At 44.2% G+C, this 26390-nt stretch overlaps 1 protein-coding gene across 3 annotated transcripts in view; it reads right to left on the bottom strand.

Moving 5' to 3' along the window:
- afap1l2 (actin filament associated protein 1-like 2) overlaps positions 1–26390 on the bottom strand; it is a 140888-nt gene that overhangs the window by 12009 nt on the left and 102489 nt on the right. For all 3 annotated transcript variants that reach the window (XR_010455486.1, XM_064964699.1, XM_064964700.1), the window contains 3 exons: positions 17026–17283; positions 16192–16546; positions 4253–4426 (listed from right to left, as the gene is read on the bottom strand). Coding sequence is in view for 2 of the 3 variants with exons in the window: in XM_064964699.1 (XP_064820771.1) it covers positions 4253–4426; positions 16192–16546; positions 17026–17283 (787 nt within the window). In the remaining variant the exon portion in view is untranslated. The remainder of the gene's footprint in view (positions 1–4252; positions 4427–16191; positions 16547–17025; positions 17284–26390) is intronic.

The following is a 26390-nucleotide window of genomic DNA, read 5'->3' as shown; positions in this document are numbered from 1 at the left end:
GGTGTCATCTAAAATAACCCTAAGTCAGTTAAGTCAGTTAAGAACAAATTCTTATTTTCAATGATGGCCTAGGAACAGTGGGTTAACTGCCTGCTCAGGGGCAGAACAACAGATTTGTACCTTGTCAGCTCGGGGATTTGAACGTGCAACCTCTCGGTTACTTGTCCAACGCTCTAACCACTAGGCTACCCTGCAGCCCCACATCTGCTATGTGACCAATACAATTTGATTTGATTTAAATGTTGGCTGGAGTGGTGTAAAACTCGCCGACATTGGACTCTGGAGCAGTGGAAACAAGTTTTCACCATCTGGCAGTCCGACGGATGAATCTGGGTTTGACGTATATCAGGAGAACGCTACCTGCCCAAAAGCATAGGCAAAATGGTAAAGTTTCGTGGAGGAGGAATAATGGTCTCGGCTGTTTTTCATGGTTCAGGCTCCTTAGTTCTAGTGAAGGGAAATATTAACGCCACAGCATACAATGACATTCTAGACAATTCTGTGCTTCCAACTTTGTGGCAACAGTCTGGGGAAGGCCTTTTCCTGTTTCAGCATGACAAATCCCCCATGCACAAAGTGAAGTCCATGCCCATGATTTTGGAATGAGATGTTCGACGAACCGGTGTCCACATACATTTGGGAGCCAGGCCCACCCACTGGGAAGCCAGGCTCAACCAAACAGAATGAGTTTTACCCCACAAAAATAATTTATTACAGACAGAAATACTCCTCACTTTCATTAGCTTTCCAGGTGGCATGTCTCAGATGATTCCGCAGGTGAAGAAGCCGGATGTGGAGGTCCTGTGCTGACGTAGTTACACGTGGTCTGCTGTTGGACATACAGCCAAATTCTCAAAAAATTATATTGGAGGCAGCTTATGGTAGAGAAAAGAACATTCAATTCTCTGGCAACAATTCTCTGGCAGCAGGTGGACATTCCTGTAGTCAGCATGCCTATTGCACGTTCCCTCAAAAATGTAGACATCTGTGGCACCTGTGTAATGATCATGCTGTTTACCATAATTTCCGGACTATAAGCCGCTACTTATTTTCCAAGCATTGAACCTCACGGTTTATACAATGACGCGGCTAATTTATGGATTTTTTCCGCTTTCACAAGATTCATGCCGCCAAAAAGCTGAGCACCGTCACATAATGTGACGTAAATCGAGCGCGCTAAAACTTCCCATCATTCTGATTACGGTAGTCATTTTGTCACCCCCATCATGGCAAAGACACGGAGAAATGCATATGATGCAGCTTTCAAGTTGAAGGCGATCGATCTGGCTGTTGGAAAAGGAAATAGAGCTGCTGACAGCGTGGAGCATTGTCAACAAATCCACTATCATCAACGGGTTTCGAAAGGCTGGACTGCTGCGTGTTGAAGAGGGCAGCAATCCAACATCGGATGAAGCAATTCTGAGGCTATTCAACTCCGACACCAAAGGAGATGACTTCAGTGGTTTCAGTGCACAGGAGGAGGAAGATAGTGACCATTGACTTTCTCGGTAGGCTACTGTTTAATTTTTGTTACAAGCCGTGTTTCGTTAAAGCCTATTTATTTTTGTTACAACCCGTGTTTCGTTTAAAGGCTGTGTATAGTTAATTTGTTTCAATGTACCACCGGTAGGCACCTGCGGCTTATAGACATGTGCGGCTTATTTTTGTACAAAATACATATTTTTTAAATAATTCAGTGGGTGCGGTTTATATTCAGGTGCACTTAACCTCTTGAAACTCTAGGGGCGCTATATAATTTTTGGATAAAAAGACGTGCCCGTTTTAAGCGCAATATTTTGTCACAAAAAGATGCTCGACTATGCATATAATTGATAGCTTTGGAAAGAAAACACGCTGACGTTTCCAGAACTGCAAAGATATTCTCTGTGCGTGCCCTAGAACGGGAGCTACAGGCAAAACCAAGATGAAACGGCATCCAGGAAATCAGCAGGATTTTTGAGGCTCCGTTTTCCATTGTCTCCTTATATGGCTGTGAATGCGAGAGGAATGAGCCTGCCCTTTCTGTCGTTTCCCCAAGGTGTCTGCAGCATTGTGACGTATTTGTAGGGATATCATTGGAAGATTGACCATAAGAGACCACATTTACCAGGTGTTCGCCCGGTGTCCTGCGCCGAAATTGGTGCGCAAACCTCAGCTGCAAGTATTTTTCCATGGAATTCAGAGAAGAAAGCAGGCTTCCACGAACGATATATCAATGAAGAGATATGTGAAAAAACACCTTGAGGAATGATTCCAAACAATGTTTGCCATGTTTCGGTCGATATTATGGAGTTAATTCGGAAAAAGTTTGACGTTGTTGGTGACTGAATTTTCGTTTTGTTTCGGTAGCCAAATGTGATGTACAAAACGGAGCGATTTCTCCTACAAAAAGATTCTTTCAGGAAAAACTGAACATTTGCTATGTAACTGAGTCTCCTCATTGAAAACATCCGAAGCTCTTCAAAGGTAAATTATTTTATTTATTTGGTTATCTGTTTTTTTGTGAAAATGTTGCGTGCTAAATGCTACTCAAAATGCTAAACTAGCTTAGCATACTCTTACACAAATTAGTGATTTGCTATGGTTCAAAAGCATATTTTGAAAATCTGAGATGACAGTGTTGTTAAGAAAAGGCTAAGCTTGAGAGCAGGCGCATTATTTTCATTTTATTTGCGATTTTCAGAAATCGTTAACGTTACGTTATGCTAATGAGCTTGAGGCTATAACTGGATACAGTTTTTTTTTCATAGCCAAACGTGAACAAAACGGAGCGATTTGTCCTACACAAATAATATTTTTTTGAAAAACTGAACATTTGCTATCTAACTGAGAGTCTCCTCATTGAAAACATCTGAAGTTCTTCAAAGGTAAATTATTTTATTTGAATGATTTTCTTGTTTTTGTGAAAATGTTGCTGGCTGAATTCTAGGCTTATAGCTATGTTAGCAATCAATACTCTTACACAAATGCTTGTTTAGCTATGGTTGAAAAGCATATTTTGAAAATCTGAGATGACAGTGTTGTTAACAAAAGTCTAAGCTTGAGAGCAAATATATTTATTTCATTTCATTTGCGATTTTCATGAATAGTTAACGTTGCGTTATGCTAATGAGCTTGAGGCTATAAATAGAATCCCGGATCCGGGATTGCGCGACGCAACAGGTTAATAGTCCAGCAATTACGGTAATCAGTTTCTTGATATGCCACACCTGTCAGGTGAATGGATTATCTTGGCAAAGGAGGAATGCTCACCTAGGGGCATAAACAAATTTGTGCACAACATTTGAGAGAAATATGCTTTTTGTGTGTATGGAAAATGTCTGGGATCTTTTATTTCAGCTCATGAAACATGGCATCAACACTTTACATGTTGCGTTTATATTTATTTTCTGTGTATTATGAATTTAGCTATTTATAGGGCTAATGGTAACTACTTTTAAACTTCTAATGATCCAATCAACCATGAACGATTGACAGTATGCCTAGCTTCAAGTTGAAATGGTGTCCTTTGGGCAAATCAGATGCCAATGTCGCCTCCATAAACCCAACCTCACTCCAAATGTTCTTTCACATAAAGCTTGTGTAACAAAAGTTAGTTACTTTAAACTATTCTATGTTATTAGGTAGTCTACGCAAATGAGTATGGAAGCTGCTCAATGTCTAAATATGATGGTTCAGCACAATCAAACTCAGATTGTTTCCAATGCTAAGCAGGATACATAGAAGTAGGCATCTGGATGGTAGACTGTTCCCACTGAAGTGCATTACTCCTCATATACCAGTAAGAGTCACTGTTCATTTGTTGGACTGTGGTGTCACATTTTATTTCAATATACCCTTCTATATTTAGGTTGATGGCATGACGTTGATTCAAACGTACCATTGAATTTAACGCAAATTCCACGTATACATAGTTTTGATGATTATGTTGAAATTAGATTGATGCAACAACCTGTTAATCACATTTAGTCAATGTAATTAAGTTGAAGTTTTACCCTAATTTCAATGTTTACAATGCTGGTTGAAATTAGATGAAAACAATACTGGTCGATTACTTTTTTCAAATCCAATGTATTTTCCACGTTGATATGTTAACAAATTAGGTTGAAAAAACGTTGATTAAAACCAATGTGTGCACAGTGGGAGGTGCGGAGAAAGGAGGCAAGCAATGGAGGAAAGATGAATTGAGAAAGGGACCTTGTGTAAAGGCTAACTATGTGTTGTGCTCCAGCACAAGGGGTTGATGGTGTACCTTGGCAGGTGCTGAGTTCCTCCTTGGTCTCCCTCCTCTCCTTCTTCAGGTTGACTAGGCTGCTCCGTATCTCTTCCTTCTCTCTCTCCAGCCGGTCACGCTCTTCCGTGAAGAGCCGCATGTCCGCCTCCGTTCTGTTCTTCCCCAGTTTCACCTCGATGGCCCCAGGGGTGGCTAGGAACCAAGAGGAAGAAAAGGAAACATTTTACATGTACACTGCATGCACAATTAATAGGCTTAATAGGCAAATTGTATTCCTCAGGATTAATTTTATTGTTGAACAAACAATGCTCTCAGTCAATCCAAATGCTGTTGAACCTCTAACCTGAATATTTAACAAAGGAAATGTTTTGTCTTTCTCAGGGAAATATATACGTGTGCACAATTATTAGGCAACTAAACGACAAAAATAATTTATCCCAACTCACTTCAGTGACCAATATAGCCACCCTTCTTTTCAATAACTGCCATGATCCTTCGGTCTAGGGAGTCTGTCAGTTTCTTGATCTGTTCACGATGAACTTTCACTGAAGCAGCAACCACAGCCTCCCAAATGCTGTTCAAAGAGGTGTATTGTCTTCCCTCAATGTAAATCTCACATCTGAGAAGGGCCCACAAGTTCTCAATAGGATTTAAGTCAGGTGAGGAAGGGGGAAAGGTCATTATTCGGGTATCTTTGAGGCCCTTGCTGGCTAGCCAAGCAGGGGAGTACTTGGATGAATGTGATGGAGCATTGTCCTGCATAAAGATCATGGCCTTCTTGAATGCTGAGGACTTCTTCCTGTACCATTGCTTGTAAGATACTGCTCGTAAGATACCACTGGAAGCATCTTCCAGAAACTGGCAGTAGGTTTGAGAGTTAAGTTTCAGTCCATCTTCACCCCGAAAAGGTCCATCCTTAATGATAGCAGCCCATACCAGTACCCATCCTCCGCCTTGCTGGCGCCTGATTTGAAGTGCCCTGTGTCCATTACTGATCCAGCCATGGGCCCATCTATCTGGTCCATCAAGAGTCACTCATTTCATCTGTCCATAAAACCGTTAAAAAAATCTGTCTTCAGGTATTTCTTTGCCCAATCTTGACGCTTCAGCACTTAACACCTTGTACTTCTGGACACTCCAGGCAGGTTGCAGTTCTGGAATATGGTGGCACTGGAGGATAATGGATTCCTGGTAGCTTGACGTTTAATTCCTCTCAAGCCTTTTGCAGTTCATTTGCGTCTTTTCTTCTCCATGGGTTTTTTGCACCCCAGTTGACTATTGACAACAAAACGTTTGATTGGCCGGTGGTCACGCCTCAATAGCTTAACTATTTCAAGGATGTTGCATCCATGTGAAAGGCATTTTACAATTTTTGACTTTTCAGTGTCAGTTAAATCTCTTTTTTGGCCCATTTTACCTGAGGTAATGAAGCTGCCTAATAATTATGCACACCTGATATACATATCATCTGAAAATGATTACATCTGATGAGCATTCAAGTTTATATGTTTTGGAGTTAGAAAATGTCCATAGAAATAATGATAAGATCAGAATACTCACTTGCCTAATAATTGTGCATGCAGTGTATGTAAATTGTGTACGCAAAATGTGTATGTATATGTAGCAAAAAAGCTGTAAAGAAAAACTAAGATATTTGTCCTCCAAAGAGGGGGGGTGGTGGAGGGAATAAAAAAAAGATATGCCTGAATAACCAATTGACCTCAGAATATCCATATTGCTTTCACCAACATTTGACAAATGATATTGACTTTTGCACACTGATAGATAGATCCATAGGTGCATAGTTCAGGTAAAACATTCCAGATGGGATGAATAGTGTATGATAAAAAAAGTCTGTCTCAAGTTTATTGCCTGTCAGTTTGCACACACTTTTTTAACTGTGTGTATAGACTATCCTAGCCTATACTAACAAAATAAACATGAATTCACTTTGATCGTAATGGGATCAACCTTGGGATTTTGTATTTATTTTTCATTTCTCCTTTATTTCATCAGGTAGGCCAGTTGAGAACTGTCACGGTTCATGAATCCACTGCCTCCGTCTCTCTCTCTCTCTCTCTCTCTCCAGTGTTTGTGTGGGCGTGGTTTCCCAATCTCGGCCTGATTGTCTGCGCCAGCTGGAACCACTTATCTTCCCTTTATATGTTCTGTTACCAGTGTTTCTTGTTGTCAGATCGTTGTTTCTTCTCTGAGGTTGTGTCGTGTGTCCGTGCTCTTCTCTTGTGTGGATTCTCTGCTGTGCTCCTTCCTACTCATCCGGACACACTCCCCTGGTTTTCTCAGCACGTTATGATCGGAAGATGCGCCCGAGTTCCTGGGTCGGATTCCTTCTGAGTACAGTCTGTTTGTCATGTTGCTGCTGTGAACTACATTCATTAAAACCATCGTTGCTTGCATCTTGCATCCGCCTCTGTGTTGTAACAGAACGATCTGACCAGACCATGGATGCAGCGAGTTCAACGAGTCTGACCGAATTCCTTTCCCGCAGTATCACGAGAATGGATCAACAAGAGGAGAACATCTCCAGCACAGGTCGGGCAGTACAAGCCCTTTCGACGCAGGTATCCCAGCTGACCCAACAATTGCAACATCTGAGGGGTTCCGCTGCGACACCTACACCGGCAGTTCAACCCGCCCCGCCAGAGCCGGATTCCCAGCTAGAGCCACGGCTACCGACACCAGAGGGTTATTCAGGTGATCCTGACTATTGCAGAGCCTTTCTTACGAGATGTTCCATGCATTTCTCGTTGCAGCCACGGACCTTCAACCGTGAACAGTCTAAGGTAGCATTCGTACTCACACTGCTATCAGGCAAAGCGTCTCTCTGGGGAACGGCGGTGTGGGCGAACCAGGACCCATGCTGCACCTCTTTCCAGACACTCTCCGAGGAGATGAGAAGGGTCTTCGATCGGGCCGTGGCGGGTAGGGAGACGGCCAGACTACTCGCTGACCTTCGCCAAGGAGACCATTCAGTATCGGAATACTCCATCCAATTCCGCACTCTGGCTGCTGAGTGTCAGTGGAACGAGGAGGCGCAGTGGGACATGTTCCTGCATGGGCTGGAGGACCGGATCCAGAAGGAGATTTATGTTCTGGACCTTCCCAGGAGTTTAAATGGACTAGTGGAACTAGCCCTGAGGGTCGACGCTCGTCTGAGTCGTATTGGCCGCCGAGCATGCCCTAACAGACCGTATAACGACACGGAGGGCTGGCATGCCAGCGTCGGGAACACGGCCAGTTCAGCTTCCGCTCACGAACCCATGCAGCTGGGGAGAGCTCGCCTCTCCCGGGAAGAGAGGGAGAGGCGGAGATCCCAAGGACTCTGTCTCTACTGTGGTAGAGCGGGCCACTTTATCCACTCCTGCCCGGTAAAAGATCAGGCCCGGTAGTAAACATGAGGCTACTATCGGGTGGTGTCACCACAGAGAAGACCTCATCATCTACTCTCCTCCCGGTAAGACTAAGATGGACCACCCACACGCACGACACCCAAGCCTTACTGGACTCAGGAGCAGAGGGTAACTTCATGGACTTCAAGCTCGCTCACAAACTCCAGATCCCTATCACCTCACTCACGCACAAGATATCCGTCAACGCTCTCAATGGTCAAGAACTCCCCAACATTTCTCACACCACTGAACCTATCACACTCATCACTTCTGGCAATCACACTGAGACACTATCATTCCTACTCATGGACTCACCCCTTGCACCATTAGTTCTCGGCCACCCTTGGCTCACCCAACACAACCCCAGAGTTGACTGGGGTCATAACTCTATATCTATGTGGAGTAACAAGTGTCTTGAGTCCTGTTTAGTGTCTGCTTGTTCGTCTGTGTCTGATTCTGTGTTTCTAGAGGAGGCAGTGGATTTGTCTAACGTGCCCGTTGAATACCTCGACCTGAAGGAGGTGTTCAGTAAGTCCCGTGCTGCTTCCCTTCCTCCGCATCGTCCCTATGACTGTGCAATAGAATTATTGCCAGGTGAGTCTCCGCCTAAAGGCAAGTTATATTCACTTTCTGTTCCTGAGAGGGAGGCTATGGAGAGATACATCTCTGGTTCTCTGGCATCTAAATTCATTCGTCCTTCCTCTTCTCCAGCGGGGCGGGGTTCTTCTTTGTGGGGAAGAAGGACGGATCTCTGCGTCCTTGCATTGATTACCGTGGGTTGAATAACATCACAGTGAAGAATACCTATCCCTTACCGTTGATGTCCTCCGCCTTTGAAAGGTTACAGGGAGCATCCGTGTTCACTAAGTTGGATTTACGTAATGCATATCATTTGGTTCGCATAAGGGAGGGGGACGAATGGAAGACCGCGTTTAACACCCCCAGAGGGCACTTCGAATATTTGGTCATGCCTTTTGGGCTATCCAACTCCCCAGCGGTTTTCCAGGCACTCGTCAATGACGTGCTGAGAGATATGATTGATCAGTTCATATATGTTTACCTGGATGACATACTGATTTTTTCTTCTTCTCTCCAGGAACACGCTCAACACGTCAGACGAGTGCTTCAGAGGTTGTTGGAGAATGGACTTTTTGTCAAGGCGGAGAAATGCATTTTTCATGCACAATCCGTTCCATTCCTAGGTTACATCGTCTCGACTGAAGGTATTCGCATGGATCCCGACAAGGTTAAGGCTGTGGTGGATTGGCCAAGCCCAGATTCCCGTAAGGCCCTACAGAGGTTTCTGGGATTCGCCAATTTCTACCGGCGTTTCGTTCGCAACTTTAGCCAGATAGTCGCTCCTCTTACCGCCTTAACCTCTCCCAGAGTGACGTTCAGGTGGTCCGATACAGCCGAGGCTGCATTCGCCAAACTCAAGAGCCGCTTTGTTTCGGCTCCTATCCTCATAGCTCCCGATCCCTCGCGTCAGTTCGTGGTGGAGGTGGACGCTTCAGAGGTGGGGGTAGGTGCGGTACTTTCCCAACGTTCCTCTTCTGACGACAATATGCACCCTTGCGCGTTCCTTTCCCATCGGTTATCACCTGCGGAACGCAACTACGACATTGGCAACAGAGAGTTGTTGGCAGTGAAGTTAGCACTGGAGGAGTGGCGCCATTGGTTAGAGGGTTCGGGGGTACCTTTTATAGTTTGGACCGATCACAAGAATTTGGAGTATATCAGAACCGCCAAGCGACTCAACTCCAGGCAGGCGCGGTGGGCACTCTTTTCGGACGTTTTGACTTCTCTCTCTCGTACGCCCGGGTTCCAAGAATGTCAAACCCGATTCCCTTTCTCGCATTTTTGACCATTCCGAACGCCCATCCACTCCCGAGTGCATCCTACCCGGGACCCTAGTGGTCTCCACACTCACATGGGAGGTTGAATCGAGGGTCAAAACGGCCTTAGAGGGGGTCACGCTTCCGCCCGGTTGCCCGCCTAATCGGTTGTTTGTGCCGGAGGGGTGTCGGTCCGATGTTATTCGGTGGGGGCACTGCTCCAACGTAGCGTGTCATCCAGGAGTCAGCCGCACTAGCTTTTTGGTTAAGCAACGCTTTTGGTGGCCACTGATGGCTCGTGACATTCACAGTTTTGTCTTGGCCTGCTCGGTTTGTGCCACTGGGAAGACTTCTAATCGACCCCCAGATGGGTTACTCCAACCGCTGTCGGTCCCTTCGAGACCCTGGTCCCACATCGCGCTAGATTTTGTTACCGGCCTCCCGCCCTCCCAGGGCAAGACGGTTGTTTTGACCGTGGTGGACCGGTTCTCGAAGGCGGCTCATTTTATTCCCTTGCCTAAATTACCATCTGCCAAGGAGACAGCGGTAACTGTCGTGGATCACGTCTTTCGCTTACATGGCCTGCCGATGGACGTAGTTTCTGACCGGGGCCCCAATTTGTGTCCAAGTTTTGGCAAGAGTTTTGTAGGTTACTGGGAGCGAGTGTCAGCCTGTCTTCAGGGTTTCATCCCCAGAGCAACGGTCAAACGGAAAGGGCCAACCAAGATTTGGAGAGAGTGTTGCGATGTTTGGTTTCTAAGAATCCCTCTTCCTGGAGTCAACAACTCTCTATGGTTGAGTACGCTCACAATTCGTTGCCAGTGGCAGCCACGGGTCTCTCTCCGTTTGAGTGTAGTTTAGGTTACCAGCCACCTATCTTTCCCAGTACGGAGTCCGAGGTCACTGTTCCCTCCGCTCACGCTTTCATCCAGAGGTGCCGTCACGCATGGAGCAGAGCCCGTGAGACTCTTCTCCGGGTGGGGCGCGCACCAAGGCTAAGGCCGATCGCCACCGGTCGAAGCCTCCGGTATACGTCGTTGGCCAAAGAGTGTGGCTTTCTACTAAGAACATTCCACTCCGATCCGTTTCGAACAAGCTTGCCCCAAAATTTATCGGCCCGTTCAGAGTCACCAGGATCATTAGTCCGGTGGCGGTCCGGCTCAAGCTTCCTCCGGCGTATAGGAGAATTCATCCTACCTTTCATGTGTCTAAAATAAAACCTGTGTTTCAGGCACGCATTAACCCGCCGGTCCCGGTTCCCCCGCCGCCACGACTTGTTGATGGGGAAACCACCTTTTCTGTCAATCGTATTTTGGACTCTAGAAGGAGGGGACGCGGATTCCAGTACCTGGTGGACTGGGAGGGTTACGGCCCGGAGGAGAGAAGTTGGGTACCTGCTAGGGACATTCTGGATCACTCCCTTATCGATGATTTCAATCGACAGGTAAATTCGCCTGGGAACGCCAAGAGGCGTTCCTAGGGGGTATTGTCACGGTTCATGAATCCACTGCCTCCGTCTCTCTCTCTCTCTCTCTCCAGTGTTTGTGTGGGCGTGGTTTCCCAATCTCGGCCTGATTGTCTGCGCCAGCTGGAACCACTTATCTTCCCTTTATATGTTCTGTTACCAGTGTTTCTTGTTGTCAGATCGTTGTTTCTTCTCTGAGGTTGTGTCGTGTGTCCGTGCTCTTCTCTTGTGTGGATTCTCTGCTGTGCTCCTTCCTACTCATCCGGACACACTCCCCTGGTTTTCTCAGCACGTTATGATCGGAAGATGCGCCCGAGTTCCTGGGTCGGATTCCTTCTGAGTACAGTCTGTTTGTCATGTTGCTGCTGTGAACTACATTCATTAAAACCATCGTTGCTTGCATCTTGCATCCGCCTCTGTGTTGTAACAAGAACAAATTCTCATTTACAACTGCGACCAGGCCAAGAAAAAGCAAAGCAGTGCGACACAAACAACACAGAGTTACACATGGGATTAACAAACGTAGTCAAAAGCACAATTGAAAAATTCTCAAAAAGTTTTGAGAATGAAACAACTATTACTTTTCACAAAGTCTGCTGCCTCAGTTTGTATGATGGCAATTTGCATATACTCCAGAATGTTATGAAGAGTGACCAGATAAATTGCAATTAATTGCAAAGTCCCTCTTTGCCATGCAAATTAACTGAATCCCCCAAAAACATTTCCACTGCATTTCAGCCATGCCACAAAAGGACCAGCTGACATGTCAGGACAAGGCTCTGTCATGCTGATTGAGTTCGAATAACACACTGGGAGCTTCAAAAGGAGGGTGGTGCTTGGAATCATTGTTCTTCCTCTGTCAATCATGGTTACCTGCAAGGAAACATGTGCAATCATCATTGTTTTGCACAAACAGGGCTTCACAGGCAAGGATATTGCACCTAAATCAACCATTTATCAGATCATCAAGAACTTCAAGGAGTGCGGTTCAATTGTTGTGAAGAAGGGTTCAGGGCACCCAAGAAAGTCCAGCAAGTGCCACCAGTACAGAGCTTGCTCAGGAATTGCAGCAGAAAGGTGTGGGTGCATCTGCACACACAGTGAGGCGGAGACTTTTGGAGGATGGCCTGGTGTTAAGAAGGGCAGCAAAGAAGCCACTTCTTTCCAGGAAAAACATCAGGGTCAGACTGATATTCTGCAAAGGGTACAGGGATTGGACTGCTGAGAACTTGGGTAAAGTCATTTTCTCTGATGAATCCCCTTTCCGATTGTTTGGGGCATCTGGGAAAAAAAGCTTGTCTGGAGAAGACAAGGTGAGCGCTACCATCAGTCCTGTGTCATGCCAACAGTAAAGCATCCTGAGACCATTCATGTGTGGGGTTGCTTCTTAGGCAAGGAAGTGGGCTCACTCACAATTCTGCCTAAGAACATAGCCATGAAAAAGAATGGTACCAACACATCCTCCGAGAGCAAGAATGGGCTGCCATCAGTCAGGATGTGGCCCAGAAGACAATTGACAGTAGGCCAGGGTGGATTGCAGAGGTCTTGAAAAAGAAGGGTCAACAGTGCAAATATTGACTCTTTGCATCAACTTCATGTAATTGTAAATAAAAGCCTTTGACACTTATGAAATGCTTGTAATTATACTTCAGTATTCCAGAGTAACATCTGACAAAAAAATATCTAAAGATGCTGCAGCAGCAAACTCTGTGAAAAGTAATATTTGTGTCATTCTCAAAACCTTTGGCCAGGACTGTACAGTGTGTGTAAATGTAGTAAGATCGGGGAGGTAAGGCAAAAATAGGTCATAGTGGCAACATAATTACAATTTAGCATTACCACTGGAGTGATAGATGTGTATATGATGATGTGCACGTAGAGACACTGGGGTGAAAAAGATAAAAAATATTTTAAATAAATAACAATATGGGGATGAGGTAGTTGGGTGGGCTATTTACAGATGGGCTGTTTACAGGTGCAGTGATCGGTAAGCTTCTTTGACAGCTGATGCTTAAAGTTAGTGAGGGAGATATAAGTCGCCAGCTTCGGTGTTTTTTTGCAGTTTGTTCCAGTCATTGGCAGCAGAGAACTGGAAGGAAAGGCGGCCAAAGGAGGTGTTGGCTTTGGAGATGACCAGTGAAATATACCGTCTGGAGCGTGTGCTATGGGTGGCTGTTGCTATGGTGAACAGTGAGCTGAGATAAGGTGGAGCTTTACCTAGCAGAGACTTATAGATGACCTGGAGCCAGTGGGTTTGGAGACTAATATGTAGCGAGGGCCAGCCAACGAGAGCATACAGGTCGTAGTGGTGGGTAGTATATGGGGCTTTGGTGACAAAACGGATGGCACTGTGATAGACTACATCCAATTTTCTGAGTAGAGTGTTGGAGGCTATTTTGTAAATGCCATCGCCGAAGTCAAGAATAGATCGGTAGGATAGTCAGTTTTACGAGGGTATGTTTGGCAGCATGAGAGAAGGAGGCTTTGTTGCGAAATAGGAAGCCGATTCTAGATTTAATTTTGGATTGGAGATGCTTAATGTGAGTCTGGAATGAGAGTTTACAGTCTAACCACACACCTAGGTATTTGTAGTTATCCACATATTCTAAGTCAGAACAGTCCAGAGTACTGATGCTCGTCGGGCGTGTGGGTGCGGGCAGCAATCGGTTGAAGAGCATGCATTTAGTTTAACAAGAATTTAAGAGCAGTTGGAGGCCACGGAAGGAGTGTTGTATGGCATTGAAACTCGTTTGGAGGTTAGTTAACACAGTGTCCAAAGAAGGGCCAGATGTATACAGAATGGTGTCGTCTGTGTAGAGGTGGATCAGAGAATCACCAGCAGCAAGAGAGACATCATTGAAATATACAGAGAAAAAAGAGTCGGCCCGAGAATTGAACCCTGTGGTACCCCCATAGAGACTACCAGAGGTCCGGACAACAGAACCTCCGATATGACACACTGAACTCTATCTGAGAAGTAGTTGGTGAACCAGGTGAGGCAGTAATTTGAGAAGCCAAGGCTATTGAGTCTGCCGATAAGAATGCGGTGATTGACAGAGTCTAAATCTTTGGCCACATCGATGAAGACGGCTGCACACTAACTATTGTCTTTTATCGATGGCGGTTATGATATCATTTAGGACTTCAGCGTGGCTGAGGTGCACCCATGGAAAGTTGCTGCGGGAGGTGCAGAGCTGTTAGCCGGGGTAGGGGTAGCTTGGCCAGTCGTAGATAAATGCTAATTGAAATTCTCGATTATCGTAGATTTACTGGTGGTGATGGTGTTTCCTAGCCTCAGTGCAGCGGGCAGCTGGGAGGAGGTGCTCTTATTCTCCATGGACTTTACAGTGTCCCAAAACTTTTGGGAATTAGTGCTACAGGTTGCAAATTTCTGTTTGAAAAAGCTAGCCTTTGCTTTACTGACTGACTGTGTATATTGGTTCCTGACTTCCCTGAAAAGTAACATATCGCGGGGGCTATTCGATGCTAATGCAATACGCCACTGGATGTTTTTGTGCTGGTCGAGGGCAGTCAAGTCTGGAGTGAATCAAGGGCTACAACAGTTCTTAGTTCTACATTTTTTGATGCTCATGAGGCATGCTCATTTAAGATGGTGAGGAAAGCACTTTTAAAGAATAACCAAGCATCCTCTCCAGACAGGATGAGGTCAACTGTTTGGGCACAGACCTGGATAGTATGATAAAACTCTGCACGCTTTTTGCAGTAGATTTCAACTCCACCGTTGGGGATGGAAATTTCAAAATTTTTGGTGGCTTTCCTAAGTCAGGATTCAGACACGGCTAGCACATCAGGGTTTGCAGAGTGTGCTAAAGCAGTGAATAAAACAAACTTATGGAGGAGGCTTCTGATGTTAAAAGAATGAAACCAAGGCTTTTACGGTTACAGATGTCAATAAATGAGAGCGCCTGGGGAATAGGTGTAGTACTGGGGGCTACATGGCCTGGGTTAACCTCTACATCACCAGAGGAACAGAGGAGGAGTAGGATAAGGGTACGGCTAAAGGCTACAAGAACTGGTTGTCTAGAATAAAATGAGCAATTTTCTGGGCGAGGTAGAATAGATTCAGGGCATAATGTACAGACAAGTGTATGGTAGGATGTGAGTATAGTGGAGGTAAACCTAGGCATTGAGTGACGATGAGAGAGGTTGCATCTCTGGAGGCACCAGTTAAGCCATGTGAGGTCTCTGCATGTCTGGGGGTGGGACAAAATAGCTATCTAAGGCATGTTGAGCGGGACTGGGGGCTCTACAGTGAAATAAAACAATAAGAACTAACCGAAAAGCAGTAGACAAGGCATATTGACATTAGAGAGAGGCATAAAGCAATCTCAGGTGTTGATCGGGAGAGCTAAGACAACAACGGGTAAATGGAGATGAATGGGCAGAGAGGGTCAGTTAGGTTCACACAGAACCTGAGTTCGAGGCTGGGGCAAACAGATAAACAAAATGAGATACCGTGTTAGTGAACAGTCCAGCAGACATCAGCTGGATCGGCGGGGATCCGTGTCGACAATAAAGGGTCCGGGCCAATTGACAAAATAGGTATTGTAGCCCAAGAATTAGCTGGTATACTTTGCCGGCTAACCGGGAGATGGGCCTAGCTCGAGGCAAGCTCAAGGCTAACTGGTGCTTGCGTCGGGACAGAGGCGTTAGCCAACAATATCCACTCGGTTGCAGCTAGCTAGCTGCGATGATACGGTGTAATGGTCCAGAGCTTGCAGCAGGAATCCAGTGATGTGGTAGAGAAAAGTAGTCTGATATGCTCTGGGTTGATATCGCTCTGTGCAGACTGGCAGGTATTGACCGAGCTAAAGCTGGCTGGTGTCCGAGCTAAAGGTGAATACCGCTAGCAGTGGCTAACAATGACTAATAGCTAGTTAGCTGGCTAGCTGCTGATGGAGGTTCCAGTTCTAAAGTATAAATATAGCAGGTCTGTACCACATTGGGTGAGGCGGGTTGCAGGAAGGTATATTTAGTTCGTAGATGGAAAGTGAGATTAAAATATACATGAAAAAAATGAAGAAACAGACTATTTACACACTATTTACACGGTACAAGACAAACACACGTCCAACTGCTACGCCATCTTGGATAGGAAAAACAAGTAGATATATTTATAGTGTGCCGGTTTCCATTCACTCTGTGTAAAAAGTTTCTACTTGATTAGAGTGACTGTTCAATTACATTGCTCTCCAATATCCTCTGTGTCTGTGGTTCATTTCTCACCTGTGGATAAGACTTTGGTCCTTTGGTCTCCACTGCTGGCACTCCGGCCTCTGAGAGGTTGGGGACTGTGAGGGGGAAGGCTGAATGCAAGAGTGGTAGCTGCAGGACTCTGAGGGGTTTTGGGGGGCTGTGTGTTAAGGGTGGTTGTACTGGGGGCCTGGGGGTGCTGTATGCCTGGACTGGCCCTTTTCTGGATGTCTTGGCTGAGGAGAGAGGCCTTTTGAGCCTGGGTATAGGGCTGTAGAGGGCTGGGAGACAGGGGGCGCTCCTGCTCAGGTCTGTTGGTGTTAGCAGTGGGTTCCACTCCATTGTGGGATGGTGGAAGCTCTGATTCGGATATGATGCTAGAATCAACCTAGGAATGTAGACATGCATTACATTTAATGAATTATGTTATCTACACGTACAAACATTTCTCGTTTTATTCTAACATCCATACCAATATTATTTATAGCACAAGATACAAAACAATGGTATTGATTGTTCAAACCTTTGTATTAAAATCAGGGTTAAGCTTAATTCAATACAGATAATGAATTGATGCTCACTGAATTTACTTAAGATATATATTTTTTATTTATTTAACCAGGCAAGTCAGTTAAGAACACATTCTTATTTTCAATGACGGCCTGGGAACAGTGGGTTACCTGCCTGTTCAGGGGCAGAACGACAGATTTGTACCTTGTCAGCTCGGGGGTTTGAACTTGCAACCTTCCGGTTACTAGTCCAACGCTCTAACCACTAGGCTTCCCTGCCGCCCCAGGCATTCTTACATGATTACAATGGATACAGTATTAGCCTTGGGTTTAGATCCTGAACGATTTGGTTCCATACCTGGCTAGGGAGGTCCTGCTGCTCCTCAGTGGGGGCGGGTGAAGAGCGGGGGGGTTCTTTGTTTGGGGACCCTATGCCACAGGACGTGTGCAGGAACGATCGTACAGGAATGAGGTCCAAGTAAACCCTGTCTGCTGCGTCCTGCCCTGCATTGTCCACCACCACCACATCGCCATCTTGACCACACGGTCCAGTGCTGTCTTGACGACATTGACCACTGCTCTCCTGATCATCCAGAAGGCCGCTCTCCTCTGCATCCTGTCATGGCAGAAACAAAGGAAAACCCAGCACTGAGATACTGCTTTTCCAGTCTCCCTACATAATTATGAGTGATGAGAGGTGTTTCAGACATAATTATGCACCAAAGTTGCATTTTTGTACTTGTTTCTACAGGTTCATGGGAGCAATTTTACCATGCACTGTCTATCCAAGATAATTAAATAATTAAAATGGCTGATTCTGATGATTCATGAAGATTAATTGATGAGAAGCGTGCTTGAGAAGTTTTCGTTTTTTTCTGTAAAAAGCACTCTTTTTACATGAAGCAGTGTTGTTCAGTACAGTACAATTTATTTGATTCGGCCATAACAGGGCTTGCAAGGACCACTACAAGTCAAGCTAGGAAAATTGAGCTAGCTAGTATGTATATAATGGAGTTTGATCAAATATTTTATATAATATTTTTTTTTTACAAGTCTACGACAAGTGACTAAATGATTCAAGCTGCATCAGAAAACAATCATGAGGACTTCAAGTGAATTATAAGTGGAATTGTAACTGTTTTCTTGAGGTGAAGGAGAGGCGGACCAAAACGCAGCGTGGTGGTTATTCATGTTTAATATATAAAGACACTATACATGAATAAACTAACAAAACAAGAAACGTGAAAACTCAAAACAACCCTATCTGGTGCAAACACAGAGACAGGAACAATCACCCACAAACACACAGTGAAACCCAGGCTACCTTAGTATGATTCTCAATCAGAGACAACTAATGACACCTGCCTCTGATTGAGAACCATACTAGGCCGAAACATAGAAATACCCAAACATAGAAAAACAAACATAGACTGCCCACCCCAACTCACGCCCTGACCATAATAAATAATGACAAAACAAAGGAAATAAAGGTCAGAACGTGACAGGAATATTCTGTCTGTAAACACAAAGTAGATGTCTTAACCAACTGCCAAAACTATAGTTTGTTAACAAGAAATTTGTGGAGTGGTTGAAAAACAAGTTTTAATGACTCGAAGCTAAGTGTATGTAAATCTCCGACTTCAACTGTACGTACGTACGTACGTACCCAACCCTACCCCCACAAACAACCACAAGCTCAGATGTTCAACTGTTGTTCCATCCCCGAGCCCAACTAAAGAAAGGACTTGATGTGCGAATGTATAGACAGTTGTAGCTGTTTGAGAAGGCATGCAAAATTTAGCAAGAATGGGGAGATTTGATTGACCAATGTCAAGTCCTAACTGATGGTGCTCAGATACACCCCCTTCCCCTGAAACACGCTGGTTGATATAAATGAAGCGCTGCCCTCGGAACAGCCTTCTCCACTCAAATCTTATCTTAACAATATAATTAATTCATAATACTGAAGACGGATCAGCTCTTAGATAGACTACACATCATGAAATTAATTGAGACAGATTACGGACAGTAGCCTACAAGTAGCAAAATATAACTCATTTGAACATGAAATGTATTTATAATTAAAATAGGCCTACAGCCTACTGTTTATATTTTAATGCAGTCATCTCAGTTATCATTTGAAGCATATTTTTATAAGTCACATGATTGTATCAATTGCAAAGACATTGGCAACTTTGTGTTTATAGTCAACTTTCTTCTGAAGTTATCGGTTGTCACAGAGAATAGATAAACCATGTGACTCATATTAGCGGAGATCTTCTGTGTATAAATCATCTAACGACTGACTTAGTTGTTATACCAGAGGTCTGAGGCAGACATTAGATTCCGAGCATTTTCAAGTGCAACATTAATAACAATGGTTTTTGGAAACAGCTGTTAACCCATGACTGCGTAACCGTGCACGACTCCAACACCATCATCAAGTTTTCTGCCGACACAACGGTGGTAGGACTGATCAACGATGATGAGGCAGCCTATAGGGTGGAGGTCTGAGACTGGCAGTGTGGTGCCAGGACAACAACATCTCCCTCAACATCAGCAAGACAATGAAGCTGATCGTGAACTACAGGAAATGGAGGGGCGAACACGCCCCTATCCACATTGATGAGGCTGTAGTGGAGCAGGTCGAGATCTTTAAGTTCCTTTGTGTTCACATCACTAAGGAAGTAACATGGTCCACACACACCCACACAGTTGTGAAGAGGGCACGTCAGCGCCTCTACCCCCACTGGAGGTTTTATATTTTTTGCATGGGCCCTCAGATCCTAATAAAGTTATAAATCAAATAAAAATTACATTTGTCACGTGGGCCGACTACAACAGGCTTTACCTTACAGTGAAATATTTACTTACAAGCACTTAACCAACAACACAGTTAAGAAAAATAAGTGTTAAGTAAATTTTTTTAATAACAAATCATTCAAGATCAGCAGTAAAATAACAGTAGTGAGGCTATATACAGGGGGTACCGCTACAGAGAGCATCTTGACTGGCTGCATCATTGCTTACTGCAAGGCACCAGACCGTAAGGCGCTACAGAGGGTGGTCATCCAGCAGTGTCAGAGGAAGGCCCCAAAAAATGTAAAAGACTCCAGCCACCCAAGTCATAGACTATTCTCTCTGCTACCGCAAGGCAAGTGGTACCAGTACACCAAGTCTGGAACCAACAGGACCCTGAACAGCTTCTACTCCCAAGCCATAAGTATGCTAAATAGCTAATCAAATGGCTTACTGCATTGAACCAACCAACTCTCTTGCACTGACTCTATGCACACACACTGGACACTACCTACACACTCACGCATACTTACACTGACGTCCCAACACACACACACGGACACTGATAACATGACGCAGATGAAGATGGCAGCATTGCAGCATTTCGTTTTTTTATGTACAATTTTTAACATTATTAGCTCAGGAAAAGTTTTGTGTCATTACATACAGCCAAGAAGAACTATTGGATACTAGTGGCGGTAACTCACCAGAAGTACCAGCATTACGACCAGGAATACGAATTCCCTGGAGCAGATCCTTTGTACACTCTCCCCAGAGCAATAGAACTTACCCCAGAGGCCAACAAAAAACATCGCCGGCGGAGGAGAGGCACTCGAGGCGGCCTGCTGGTTCGACTTAGGGGGTGCGCACACCACCCACTGCTTCCAAGTATATTACTCACACATGTTCAGTCTTTGGTTAATAAAGTTGAAGACCTTAGAGCAAGGATTCCTTCCTAGAGAGACATCGGGACCTGAAACACACTTTGTTTAATGGAATCATGGCTCTCTCGGGATACTCTGTCGGAGTCAGTAAAGCCAGCAGGATTCTCAGTACATCGCGCCGACAGGAATAAATATCTGTCTGGGAAGCAGAAGGGCGGCGGGGTGTGTTTCATGATTCATGACTCATGGTGCAATTATAGGAACATACAGGAACTCAAATAATTTTCTTCACCCAACCTAGAAGACCTCTGTACGGGTTTTCCTCCACCTCTTCGTCTGAGGAGGAGAAGCGAGAAGGATCGAAGGACCAATGCGCAGTGTGTTAAGTGTCCATGGTTGTTTATTTAAAACACATAAACTGAACATTATGAATACAAAAACAATAAACGTGAAACGAACGAAAACCGAAACAGTACCGTGTGATGAAAAACACAGACACGGAAACAAACACCCACAAACAAACAGTGAAACCCAGGCTACCTCAGTATGATGAACTAACAACACTTGCCTCTGATTGAGAACCATACTAGGCCGAAACATAGAAATCCCAAAATCATAGAAAAACAAACAGACTGCCCGCCCACCCCAACTCATGCCCTGACCATACTAAATAACGACAAAACAAAGGAAATACAGGTCAGAACGTGACAACCTCACAATTAAATGCAGACCATACTATCTACCAAGAGAATTCACCTCCGTCATCGCCACGGCCGTTTACATCTCACCTCAAGCAGAAACCTTGACAGCCCTCAAAGAACAACACTGTACTTTATGCAAACTGGAAACCACATATCCTGAGGCTGCATTTACTGTTGCTGAGGATTTTAATAAAGCAAACCTGAGGACAAGGCTGACGAAATTGACTGTCCTACTCGCGCTACTAAGACTCTCAACCATTGCTATTCAAACTTCCGGGATGTTTACAAGGCCCTCCCCCGCTCTACTTTCGGCTAATCTGACCACGATACCATCTTGCTCCTCCCGTCCTATAGGCAGAAACTCAAACAGGAAGTGCCCGTGTTTCATCCTATTCAACACTGGTCTGACCAATCGGAATCCATGCATCAGGTTTATTTTAATCATGAGGACTCTATGTTCTGGGTAGAAAAAAATCTAGATGCATACACAGATACGGTGACTGAGTTCAGAAGGAAGTGTGTAGGAGATGTAGTACCCATTATGACTATTACAACCTGACCTATTACCCTATCCAGAAACCATGGATAGATGGTAGCATTTGCGCGAAACTGAAAGTGGGAACCACCACATTAACTTGTTTGGTATGGCTGGCAGCATTTTCACTTTTGGATGAATAGCGTGCCCAGAGTGAACTGCCTCGTACTCAGTCCCAGTTGGTAATATATGCATATTATTATTAGTATTGGATAGAAAACACTCTGGAGTTTCTAAAACTGTTTGAATGATGTCTGTGAGTATAATATAACTCATATGGCAGGCCAAAACCTGAGAAAAAATCCAAACAGGAAGTGAGAAATCTGAGGTTTGTAGTTTTTGAACTCACCCCTATCGAGTACACAGTGGGATATGGGTTATTTTTTCACTTCCTAAGACTTCCACTAGATGTCAGCCGTCTTTAGAACGGGGTTTCAGGTTGCTCATGTGAAGGGGGGCCTCAGTCATCTCAGTCATGCGCTTTCACTTGAGAGGTTGCAATTCTACAGACTGGAACAGAATGGAATTCTCCGGTTGGAACATTATTGAACTTTTATGACAAAAACATCCTAAAGATTGATTCTACACTTAGTTTGACAAGTTTCTTCGACCTATAATATAACTTTTTGAACGTTTTGTCCGAATGGACATGATCGCGCTTTTGGATTGTTTACCAAACGCCCTAACAAAAGAAGCTATTTGACATAAATTATGGACATTATCGAACAAAACAAGCATTTATTGTGGAACTGCGATTTCTGGGAGTGCATTCTGATGAAGATCATCAAAGGTAAGTGCATATTTATAATGCTTTTTATGAATAATGTTGAATACCCAACAAGGCAGATATTTCTCTGGCTGGTTTGGGCTCTGAGCGCCGTTCTCAGTTTTTTAAAAATCTGACACAGCAGTTGCATTAAGGAGAAGTGTATCTAAAGTTTCATGTATAATAGCTGTATTTTCATCAACATTTATTAAGAGTATTTCTGTGAATTCATGTGCCTCTGCAATATCACTGCATGTTTTGGATTTACTGAATCTAACACGCCAGTGTTAAATAAGATTTTTGGGATATAAATATGAACTTTACCGAACAAAACATACATGTATTGTGTAACACAAAGTCCTATGAGTGTCATCCGATGAAGATCATCAAAGGTTAGTGATTAATTTTATCTGTATTTGTGCTTTTGTGACTTTTGTGAATTTTATCTTTAAAATGGTGCCTAATACTTGTATGTTTGCGAAATTTGATTTATGAGATTTCTGTTGATTTGTATTTGGAGCCCTGCAATTTTATTGGCTGTGGGCGAGGGGTTCCGCTAGCGCTAGACAGGTTATACAATGGAAAGGCGACTGGTAATATGGCAGAATATAAACAGTGTAGTTATTCACTCCGCAAGGCAAGCTAAACATCAGTATAGAGATAGTGAATTCAACGCAATTCAACGGCTCAAGACACGAGACGTATGTGGCAAGGACTACAGACAATCACAGATTGCAAACGGAAAACCAGCCACATTGCGGACAACAACGTCTTGCTTCTAGACAGGTTAAATACATTCTTTGCACACTTTCAGGATAACACAGTGCCACCGACGCGGCCCGGAAACAAGGACTGTGGGCTCTCCTTCTCCGTGGTAGACGTGAGTAAAACATTTAAACGTTATACCCCTAGCTAGGCTGCCGGTTCAGACGGCATCCCTTGGCCCTTTCTAAGAGCATGCTCACACCAGCTGGCTGCCTGTTCAACCGAGCCACTGCCTGTTCACCCCGCTATCATCCAGAAGGCGAGGTCAGTACAGGTGCATCAAAGCAGGGACCGAGAGACTGAAAAACAGCTTCTATCTCAAGGCCATCAGACTGTTAAACAGCCACCACTAGCATTGAGTGGTTGCTGCCAACATACTGACTCAACTCCAGCCACTTTAATAAGGGAATTGATAGAAATGTATGTACAAATGTATCACTAGCCACTTTAAACAATGCCACTTAATATAATGTTTACATACCCTACATTACTCATCTCATATGTACAGTATGTTAAAAACATATTAATGAACACAGAGAAAGAGCAGAAGTGAAATTTTCCTTTAAATTTAACACTGGCCCAGTGTCTATACTGGTCACAATTAGTGTAAGCTTTATTTCCCAGAGTGCCTTTCCTTTCGAGTGAATTGTAGAGTTACCACCCATGACTGTTGCATTCATCTGTTTTCAGTACATTGGCTTTCACCAACTGAAATCTTAAGTGAATAATTTATAATTCAAATTAGATTATTTAACACAATTCAACAAATATATAATAAGGCCTGATTTTGTGAAGAGGGCACAGCAAACCCTATTCCCCCTCAGGAAACTAAAAAGATTTGGCATGGGTCCTGAGATCCTCAAAAGGTTGTACAGCTGCAACATCAAGAGCATCCTGACTGGTTGCATCACTGCCTGGTACGGCAATTGCTCGGCCTCTGACCGCAAGGCACTACAGAGGGTTGTGGGAACGGCCCAGTACATCATTGGGGCTAAGCTGCCTGTCATCCAGGACCTCTACACCAGGCGGTGTCAGAGGAAGGCCCTAAAAATTGTCAAAGACCCCAGCCACCCCAGTCATAGACTGCTCTCTCTACTACCGCAAGCGGTACGGGAGTGCCAAGTCTAGGACAAAAAGGCTTCTCAACATTTTTTACCCCCAAGCCATAAGACTCCTGAACAGGTAATCGAATTGGCTACCCAGACTATTTGCATTGTGTGCCCCTCCCAACTCCTCTTTTTATGCTGCTGCTACTCTCTGTTTATCATATATGCATAGTCACTTTTAACCATATCTACATGTACATACTACCTCAATCAGCCTGGCTAACCGGTGTCTGTATGTAGCCTCACTACTTTTATAGCCTCGCTATACTCACCAATTGTTCACCTAATACCTTTTTTGAACTATTGATTAGAGCCTGTAAGTAAGCATTTCACTGTAAGGTCTACACCTGTTGTATTCGGCGCACGTGACAAATAAACTTTGATTTGATTCTGAGGGCTGAGTTTTACCCAAATACAGTGGCATGAAACTCATGTTTTTCAGGCTTGAAACTCACATTATAATGACTTACAAAGTGATGTGTAATTCCTATTGTAATGCAGCCAGTGTGGGGATATCCAACATTTTGAATTTAATTTCACCCGCAACTTGCATTCAGAATGACTTCCAGGTTGGGAAGACTAAGATTGATGTGCAGATTGTAAACAATTCGTTATTTTTGAACAACTCCTTTTACCGACTCGAGAGTCATGATACATTTTTCTTAGTGACCCGTTCATTTTAATCATTCGTTTGACCTGCTTGCCGCAATGAATTCTACAGCAGGATTAATATGCGATACTCCGGAGACATGCTTCGCCACCGTCTATCATGTGCAGCACAAAGAAGAAAAATACTCGTTTAGATCTGATAAATGATCGTATGGTCCAAGAATGAAAGCAATCAATTTATTATTGAATGGGGCGGCAGGGTAGCCTAGTGGTTAGAGCGTTGGATTAGTAACCGGAAGGTTGCAAGTTCAAACCCCCGAGCTGACAAGGGAAAAAATCTGTCATTCTGCCCCTGAACAGGCAGTTAACCCACTGTTCCTAGGCCGTCATTGAAAATAAGAATGTGTTCTTAACTGACTTGCCTGGTTAAATAAGGGTAAAAAAATAATAATATATATTATTTTTTTTATCGATGGACACTGCTTTGTAGAACTAAAACATACTCAGTCTGCCTCTGCTCAACACTCAAACTTGAGAACGAATCGTTTGGGTGGCTGATGCTGTTCGCAAACAATAGCCTATTAATTCATCAATCATGCGAAAACATAAATATTGAAATAAACAATTCTAAAAATCAACCAGCAAAAGAGCATGCTGGGAAATATGATAATGATGGCCGTGGTTTTGGTATGGCAACTGCTTGGCCTCCGACCGCAAGGCACGACAGAGGGTAGTGTGAACGGCCCAGTACATCACTGGGGCCAAGCTTCCTGCCATCCAGGACCTCTACACCAGGCGGTGTCAGAGGAAGGACCTAAAAATTGTCAAAGACTCCAGCCACCCTAGTCATAGACTGTTTTCTCTGCTACCGCACAGCAAGCGGTACCGGAGCGCCAAGTCTAGGTCCAAGAGGCTTCTAAACCGCTTATACCCCCAAGCCATAAGACTCCTGAACACCTAATAAAATGACTACACAGACTATTTGCATTGCCCCCCCCCCTTCTTTTATACCACTGCTACTCTCTGTTGTTATCATCATCTATGTATAGTCACTTTAAAAACCTCTACCTACATGTACATATTACCTCAACTAACTGGTGACCCTGCACATTGACTCTGTACCGGTACCCCCCTGTATATAGTCTCGCTATTGTTATTTTACTGCTGCTCTTTAATTACTAGTTACTTTTATTTCTTATTCTTGAGCCGTTAAAAAAAAAACTGCATTGTTGGTTAGGAGCCCATAAGTAAGCATTTCACTGTATTGTATTCGGAACATGTGACTAATAACATTTGATTTGAATCAACACTAGAAATGTTACACTAAAAAATCAACACTAGTTAACACTGGCCAATTTGCTGTGAGCAAATGTAGCACGTATCAACACACTCAGAGATACATTATGTTTCCATTAGCTCTCTGCACTCCAAACTAGAGTACAACCTGAAAGAGCAAGAAGCTATACACACTAAGTTATACACACCCCATACACACTCAGGTTATACCACTGATGTACAACACATTGGACACAGATATTTCTGTCATACAATGGTGAGT

The sequence above is a fragment of the Oncorhynchus masou genome, unplaced genomic scaffold, assembly GCF_036934945.1.
Source record: "Oncorhynchus masou masou isolate Uvic2021 unplaced genomic scaffold, UVic_Omas_1.1 unplaced_scaffold_24___fragment_4___debris, whole genome shotgun sequence".
In the NCBI taxonomy this organism is placed as follows: domain Eukaryota; kingdom Metazoa; phylum Chordata; class Actinopteri; order Salmoniformes; family Salmonidae; genus Oncorhynchus; species Oncorhynchus masou.
Note: the sequence above shows the minus strand (reverse complement) of the source record. Positions and strands in the feature narration are given on the sequence as shown.